The following is an 8,425-nucleotide window of genomic DNA, read 5'->3' as shown; positions in this document are numbered from 1 at the left end:
AGTAACAACTCCTTCAAAGTAATTTTTGCATTAAGATTTACTTTTCTGTAATAAAAAACCCTCCATATTCTTTACTTATGTCAGCTTTACAAAATGTAAAACATTTCAAAAATGCAGCGCAAAAAATGTGTTACCGTTTTGCTATTTTGAAACCTTTATTGTAAAAAAGCTTTGTTTTAAACTACAGAGAAAGCTAAAACAAAAGGAGAAATTTAACTAACTTCTCTGTATAATGGAAACGAGGATTTTACCTGTTTTAGGTTCTTCCTTTTTGTTCTCTTCTTCATCCTTTCCTTCCTTTATTGCTTCTTTTTCCACTTCATCCTTCTTTTTTTCTTCTTTCTTCTCAAGGTCCGTCTTTTTCTCCTCTGCTTGTTCATCCTTCTTTTCAGGCGGTTTCTCCTCCTGCACGCAAACGAGAATATAAAACATTCTGCTGCGCCGTAAAGTCTGATTTTTTTTTTTTTTCCAAAAAGCTTAGAGATTTTGTCTTTTGATCATGAAATTCTAATGGCTGTAATTGAACATGAACTACATTTTAAAAATGGAAACCTTCAGCAGTTTTTGTGTCAATTTTGAGACAACCATTAAAAAACACATTTATTAAAGATTAGTTTTCTTTTCTTATTACCCCAAAATAACTACTTTAGATACTATTATGAGCAAAGAAAAAGTGCTGCCTTGAAAGGGTAAAACTATTTATCTTCATTTACAGTCACAATCGAGGCGCAATCAGAAGATTTCTTTTAATAATATTAATGTTAGTTGTGGTCTTACCTTGGCAGGAGCTGGGTTAGACTGTGCTGCTTGGACAGATGGAGGCTCGGGAGCCCCAATCCACTTTTTCAACCGGCTGAACATGGTGGTGTGCTGTGTGGGCTCCAACAAGCAGGTCGGTCCACCCAACTCTGCTCCTGTATCTTACAGGAACCCTTTGGATCCTATTCTAACACCTGAACACACTGAGGCTTTTTTTCATTTCTTAGAAGCAGTAAGTCCTTCTGGACACTCCCCTTTTCCCTTTACCAGCCATTCTCCAGTCTTTGCCAGACAGAGAAGGCGTTTCTTTGAGGTTAGCTAACATGGATCAGTCGTACCTGGAAAAAAGGGGGCTCGACGACGAGAAAACCTAGCTAAGCACAAATTCTGCAAACATCTTGCACTTTATTTTATAAAAATCTTAAAATTCCATTTTGTTTGGTATCAAAACATTTATTCGAACATATCTGAAGTCACAGGATAACACACATTTCACAGTTGCTTGGGTTAAAGTCATGCACACAACACTGTCTATAGTCAAGCTTCCAGAGATCCTTCTGGGTGTAATCTCACAAAGAAATCACTTGGTAAATCTGCATTTAGAACGTTTCACTGTGGCTTACAGGATTAGACACTAGAACACATGGGGAATTAACAAACACCCCTTTAGTAAAAGTGAACTTGTTTAAGTTATTATTATTGTAACACAGATAAATAGCAGACAAATAAATATGATCACAGTATACTGTGTCAGTGTATCTGCAAACTGTCATTAAAAAATGATAATTTATTGTTAAAATAACAGTAGTTGTACTCTTTAATGGGAAACTTCTAATACAGCCAATACAATATGAATATAGGCAGTGTGAATTGCACAATATATATCCACAGTATCCATTAATGGCAATAGAATAAAATTATAACAATCAAAATGCTGATAAAAATTTTAATTGTTAACCTTATAAAGCCCTTTAATTGAAAAAATTGATAGCATTTTTAATTTTGGGGGGAAATAAGATGTCTTTAAACCATTTGATATAAAAAAAGCAATAATATTTTTAATTAGATATAGATTAATTATCATATGTTGGGTGATTTGGTAACTCTTAGTTAAAGATCCATGAGTGTTTACATGAATGTTCAGGAAAGAAGCATCTGTTTTACCCACTGTCCTAATTTTGATACACATTTTTAACTTGACTGTTAACTTAACTGTATTATAAAGAATCAATTATTAATAAATTTTGCATTCTTTCAATACAGCAAGTAGTCATTTAAAAAATGAATAGCAATACATCAGTTATTCTTGCCATAAAGTTTTGAAAACTAGCTCATTTTTTTTCCACCAAAAGTGTTCACGGAGGCAGCCATTTTGAAATGAGCAGGAAAAGCCCTTCAACTGCCCCTAGTGGAATGATGATGAACTACAGGGCAGAAACATGAACTAAGTTGTATGTAATGAGTTTTTGAGGAAAATGTTATCACTCTACTAAGTTAAAGTACACAGAAACCCATGAGCCAAATATAATATGAAAGGTCATATAGAGTTAAATAATAACAAAACACACATATTGTAAAAAAAAAAAAAGTAATAAGCTGTACTCCCAAAAAGGAGTTAATTAAATTAAACCAAGTTCTCAGTTTTGATTTTGAGCAGAAGCCTGTGAAGAAGGGCAGACAAAAAGAAATTTAAATCAAATGATTTATGATGAAATCATCTGACTCTTAGGTTACGGGAAATGAATGACAGCATGTCTTACCTTGACTTTGTCAATCAGGGTCTTGTTAATGGTTCCTCCGAAGGCTCGCAGAAATTTAGGAGTTTGTGGTTTTTGTCCAAACAGTGCCAGCCCTTTCTTCTTGTCCTCTTCTGCCTTAGCTGCTGCTGGACCTTTGGCCTTCATTAGTTTCCTACAAAAACAAGACATTGGCTAAATCTTTAAGAAAAAAATCAAAACTAATAATAAACAATAAAATTAAATGGCAGGGATTTCATTTGCACAATACATTTCTGTGAGTATATAGCTAAAACTGATAGCAGTCCTTACTATTGCCTATGTCATTGTTAAAGAGGGAAGAAATTTGTATATTTTTTGTGTTTCAGCAGATGTTAGATAGTATTTAGATCAGAGGGCAACTCCAGAGGAGTCCAGTTTCCTAACTATAATTTAGCTTTGAATTTTGGGTCATTATCTGATTGTCAGGTTCATGACCTTTGATTGAGTTTTCTGACTCTTACCAGAATGCCCAAGAAGGCCTTAACAGTTTTAAGATTGTCATACTCTACACAGTTTCAACACAAATTGTTCAGTCTATTGTGCCAGATGCATGAAGGCAGCCCCAGGTCCTGATCTTATTAGTTTGATTATATTTCATTGAGCATCAGTTCAATTACTGATTTTTCTGTGGCCACTGTGGATTTGACTTTTATCGTTCGAAAATTTTGTCCACTTTTATATTTGGCACATCCATCAAGAGTCTAGAGTTTAGATTTAAGAAATTACAGCTGAACCAGTTGGAGAGGAAAAAAGTTTGAAGTGTTGAATTGGATTTGGTGGGTAAATACAGTTAATCATCAGCAAATTATTATATAATTTGGCCAATTATGACCAAGGGAAAGGAAGTGTCTAAAAAAAAGGAGAGGCCCCAGGACATAGCCCTGGGGCACACCTGAAGTATTGGGGGAGGGTTGGGAGTGAAATGTTTTGAGGGCAACCTGAGAGATTTGAGTCAAACCAGTGGAGGGGGGTATCAAAATAATCTAGTCAGCTGGAAGAAGGGAGGCAGGGTGTCAAAAGCCATACTTAAATTGAGGAGTACAAGGATTGGAGACCGAAGTCAGCTGAAAGGGGACGGTCATTGACTATTTTTATGGGATCTATTTCTCTGCTGTGTTGGGGATGGAAACTGGACACGAAGGGTTCATAGGGTTTTTTTCTAATCTGAAGATACCACAAAACCAAATGTACGCAGTTTATTGACACAAGTTCATTGTTTATGTTCCCTCGAGTCCTGTACTCACCTGCCCTTCCTGGCTAACACCTTCTGGGACTCCGGGTAATGGACAAGAATGTCAAACAAGTCTTTCTTCTCCAGGACAAAAAGGTTAGCAAAACCATAAGCTTTGACATTAGCCGTCCTCCTGTTTCCTCCGTCTTTGGAAGACTGTAACAAACTACAAACAACATACATGTTTATTTTAGTATTTTTGAGTGATACGCTTTCATTTTGAACATCATGCCATAGATAAATGTTTTATACACTTAATGCATATCAATAATGTGTTTTACCTGATTTCTCCGAACACACATCCAGCTTTCAGCGTGACAAACACAATGCTGTTGTCAGGTCCTCCCACCACCTGCACCGCTCCACTTTTGATGATGTACATCTCTTTACCGATGTCACCCTGCACAGGCATAAAACATTCAAACAAAGGTTTGGCAATCGTATTCTGTCTAGACACACAACAGTACTCACATCTAAAATCCTAAATCCATCATTGAAATCCAGATAAGACCATTGACTCACTTTTTTCACAACAAAGTCTCCGGGCAGGTAGATGATGGACTTGAGTCGCAGTAACATGTCCACCAACATCTGCTGGTCACAGCCCTGAAGAAACACAAAAAGAGATTTGACTGACTGATTGCCATTATTCTAGAATGAATACAACCAGTTATTATTCCTATTCCCACACCTTGAAAAGGTCAATCTTCTGAAATGTGGCAAGGTTGATGTCCACAGCGATGGCGGTTCTCATGACCAGAGGCATCTTATCCAGTAACTCTGACTCATCTATAAATTGACGTGGAACAGAGAACATCATGGGATTTCTTAATATGCAAACTTTGATTAGTCCATTTTGGTATGAAACTGTTTAGCAGATTTTTGTACTGACCCAGCATGCCCTGAGCATCCCATGTGTATGTGTACCAGGTGCGGACTCGGTTCTGCACCAAGGGGGGAATGTGGTTGGTCACCATGTAGGCTACAGTGTTGTCCATGGAGGCTCTAAAGTAGGTCTGTCCTGCTGTAGCTGCACCAATGACATCTCTCATCTGTGCCAGCATGGTGAGAAAAACTATCGTAAGCAAGGAAACTCACGCGTGTGACTTAGATTAGCAAAACTGATTGGGCTTTTTGATACTGCCAACTCTACAGGGAACCGATAATTTACAACAGAGGTGTCCAAAGTCAGTCCTCGAGGGTTGGGTTTTTGGTTTTCTGGCCAATAAGGAGCTTCAATGGCAGGTTTGTTGGAAATCATGTAGGACACGAGCCCTTGAGGACTGACTTTGGACACTCCTGATCCACAACATACTGCTAGAGTAAGGGGTGCCTTTTCAAATGAGTTTAAGAATGCTGTTTTAACGGACAGATTTACTAAAGACATAAGGAACCAAATAGACTAAGGAAGTTGGATCTCCAGCTAACTCTATAGTCTGTTTCTGTGTTACCTGTCCGATCAAACTGGAGAACACAAAGACCCCCGTGAAAAAGTTAGTCATCTGAAAGGAAATTTCAAAGACGGTGTGGGGTTCATTTAGACCCCCAATGTTGATCAGACTGCGCACAGCAAAGTAGTAACAACGTAGATACCTAGAGGAGGAGTAGAGGGCAAAGATGCATTAAAATGGTTTTCATAAGCTACCCTAAAGGTGGACATCCTTGTTGGGCCAATAATTACATATTGACAGATGTGAGAACTCTTGAGATGTTTTGAATCAATAATTTTAAGCACGATTCCTTTGGTGTTTCACGTGATTCCTTTCTTTCCTCAAAATTCCTTAAAAAGTGGCTTGTAAAAGCAGTAAATTAATTCATCAGAGAAGCAAATACTTTGCTACAAGAAACAAGCTACCTGGCCAAGAATGATGGACATAAAGAATGCCCCAAAAAGGTAGTTGATCATCTGAAAGATCTGTCCAAACATGGAGTCTGGAACAGGCAACTCAGCAATCATCAGCAGGGACTTCTCCGCATAGAAGAAGCAGCTGAGGTAGCTGCGGCACCAGAACACATGAAACATACAACAGATAGTAAATTTAGGGTTTTAAGCTCATACTCTGGAGACTTTAACTGTGACAGACGATCATGGATGTGAATAGGTTTGGTAGGAGTTTAACTTCAGTAATCGAAATCCTGTTTTTCCCAAATTTGGCCCAGAAATTCTCACAATCGTATTCTGCTCACATGGTTTCAGTAGATATGTGGATTTGTGTGACAAATGTCTTAGATATATATACATTAAACAATTTCATACACTCAGATAAGATGCTTGAATTAAGATTATGTGTACTTACGCACTACCAAGGCCAGAATAAACCCATTTTGTCTTTCCGATGCCTTGATACTCAGAGGCCACATAATAGAAACAGGCGTTGAGGTGAAGCATGAAGAGGAGATAGCCAATGGTGCGGATAACTCTGAGATGAGAGGGAAAATGCTGGTTTGTTCATTTTTCAAGCTCAACATAAAAAAAAAAATCTACATTTAGGAAGAAGGAAATAAATGCATACTGGGTAAAGTATATGTTAAGAATGAGGTTTGATGTCAGGGATTAATTGGTTTTATTACAAAATAAAGACCAACTTGACGCCTTAGTCCAGGGGTGTCCAAAGTCAGTTCTCGAGGGCTGGCCTTCTGCTGGTTTTCCAGAAACCCTGCCTTATCTGCTGCTGATTACCTGAATCATGTTTGCTTGATCAATACAGAGTTTCAATGGCAGGTTGGCTAGAAAACATGTAGGATACTGGCCCTCAAGGACTGACTTTGGACAATCCTGCCTTAGTCACATGCACCTGTATGGGGGCTTGACCAGTATGGTTGCTATGGGTTTTTGGGTTGTCCGGTCCCACGGAGGGTCCTAGAGAGAAGCGGCAGCATCTTGAGGGGTGCACAAGTGTGTGTTACAGCTTCCTTGATGCTTGTACAGCCACCTCAAGGGACACCATGAAAATGGAACGCACTATTGTTGCTTGTGTGCCATGCATATCGCAAAGTATTCATAAGGCTAATGGATGATGTTGTCTTAAGGTGCCTTTACACCACATTAGTTGTTAGTGAGGTCCCCATACTGGCTCCTTACTGATATGTGAATGCCACACACACAGAATGTGGAGATAATACACATCTGCCCAAGGGATGCCCAAAGAAACTATGCTCTTATTGTATGATTTCCTAAATTTTAATATTCTTTCTACACGCAAGGAGCACCCACTTATTACTTGAAAAGCACTAATGGACTCCTTGGACAGTCCACAGGATTTAGTGGGGTTGAAAATAAGAGAAATCTGTACAACATGTCTCACCTACTTCACTACATGTTGTATGTGCTCACTATGACCTATTGTTTTCAGCATGCCCATAGAATAAAAATGTACATGAACATTTTCACTCTCCAGTTTACGACCTTGATGGTTCATGCGGGTTGCCTGCATGCCCCAAACAGGTTTGCCCATTCCCCACCCATGTTTAACTGTAAGGGCTGTTGCGACTAAGGCTTTATTTTAATATTTTTCTTCTGTGCCTATTTATGACACAAATGGATATGTGTGAATTGGACATGCATTTGTGCAGAAATGACATTTGTAGTTAGAAATACCTCCAGATATAAGCCTTGGCCATGATGCTTTCCAAGCGATCACTGAACTCAAAGAATGTGTCCACCTGCAGAATAAACCACGTGTTATAAAGTGAAACTTGAAAAAGCGGTTCCAGTGCTGCACACCACAACAAGTGTTCCACCATCAGTGACTTTACCTTCAGTATTCGATTGGCTCTGAAAATTGATTTAAATCCAAACTGTGCGTACAACAAGTCAAACGGCAGAATGGACACCACATCTGCCTGTTGAGACAAATGTGTAAGGTTACCCAAGTTACGAGAGATTTCAAGTCATATTTTAGTGAACTCCATAAACAATACCAAGCATCGCTCCGAGTCTCTGTAGTGCTTCTTAGTCATGGAACGGTCTTTCTAAAAGAAAAAAAGAAAAAAACTTTATTTAAATTGTCCTCCATGACAATCAGAGGTCAGAGCCACTCCATACTCACTATGATGTCGCCCCCTTTGACAAACTGTTTGCGAGGCTGAAACAAGATGGCATCTGTGACGTAGATGAGGTCAGCCACGATGTCCATGGCAAACCAGTACGGTATGGCGGTCTCAGTGTGATATGGAAAACACAGCCGGGCGGTGACAAACCAGGTGTTGTAATTGAAGGCCAGAGTCACCATGCTCAACCAGGCGATGTAGCGGCGATCAGTGAAGGGATCGATGGTGTGTCCCAACACAGAGTCCATTCTGTCCTCCAGTGGCTTCAGCACAAAGTCCACAGAGGACCAGTAAGCTGTGATTAACTTTGTCTTAAAAGGCACCTTTATTTTCTTCTCCTCTTCTATCCTTTTCTCCTCTTCCTCCTTCTTCTTCTGCTCGTTTTCCTTCTTTTTCTTCTCCATCTCCTCCTTCTTCTTTTTGTCTGCCTCCTCCTTCTTTATCCGCTCCTCCTCTGCGAGTTTGGTCCTTTCCTCTATCACTTTGGCGTACTCTTCTTTCTGTAGCAGTGGCGCTAAAAGGGCAAAATGATGACTCAGTATTTAAAAGGTTATACACGGTAGGGCTGGGAATCACTGGGTACCTCACGATACGATACGATACGCGA

General features: G+C 39.2%; 2 protein-coding genes across 2 annotated transcripts in view; both read right to left on the bottom strand.

Annotated features, from left to right (window-relative positions):
- cngb3.1 (cyclic nucleotide gated channel subunit beta 3, tandem duplicate 1) overlaps positions 1-1,259 on the bottom strand; it is a gene marked incomplete in the record, with an annotated part of 14,298 nt that extends 13,039 nt beyond the window's left edge. The window contains 1 exon segment of the mRNA XM_036217527.1: positions 252-1,259. Coding sequence (XP_036073420.1) covers positions 252-432 — 181 coding nt within the window.
- Positions 1,260-1,771: 512 nt separating this feature from the next.
- Positions 1,772-8,425, bottom strand: part of LOC112151275 (cyclic nucleotide-gated cation channel beta-3) — a gene marked incomplete at its 5' end in the record, with an annotated part of 9,498 nt that continues 2,844 nt past the window's right edge. Inside the window, 12 exons of the mRNA XM_036217526.1 lie at positions 1,772-2,670; positions 3,782-3,934; positions 4,050-4,168; positions 4,291-4,374; positions 4,460-4,557; positions 4,661-4,820; positions 5,220-5,361; positions 6,066-6,188; positions 7,367-7,431; positions 7,525-7,611; positions 7,690-7,740; positions 7,818-8,332. Of these exons, the coding sequence (XP_036073419.1) occupies positions 2,490-2,670; positions 3,782-3,934; positions 4,050-4,168; positions 4,291-4,374; positions 4,460-4,557; positions 4,661-4,820; positions 5,220-5,361; positions 6,066-6,188; positions 7,367-7,431; positions 7,525-7,611; positions 7,690-7,740; positions 7,818-8,332 (1,778 nt within the window). The remainder of the gene's footprint in view (positions 2,671-3,781; positions 3,935-4,049; positions 4,169-4,290; positions 4,375-4,459; positions 4,558-4,660; positions 4,821-5,219; positions 5,362-6,065; positions 6,189-7,366; positions 7,432-7,524; positions 7,612-7,689; positions 7,741-7,817; positions 8,333-8,425) is intronic.

Source organism: Oryzias melastigma, linkage group LG20 (assembly GCF_002922805.2).
Source record: "Oryzias melastigma strain HK-1 linkage group LG20, ASM292280v2, whole genome shotgun sequence".
Classification (NCBI taxonomy): Eukaryota; Metazoa; Chordata; class Actinopteri; order Beloniformes; family Adrianichthyidae; genus Oryzias; species Oryzias melastigma.
Note: the sequence above shows the minus strand (reverse complement) of the source record. Positions and strands in the feature narration are given on the sequence as shown.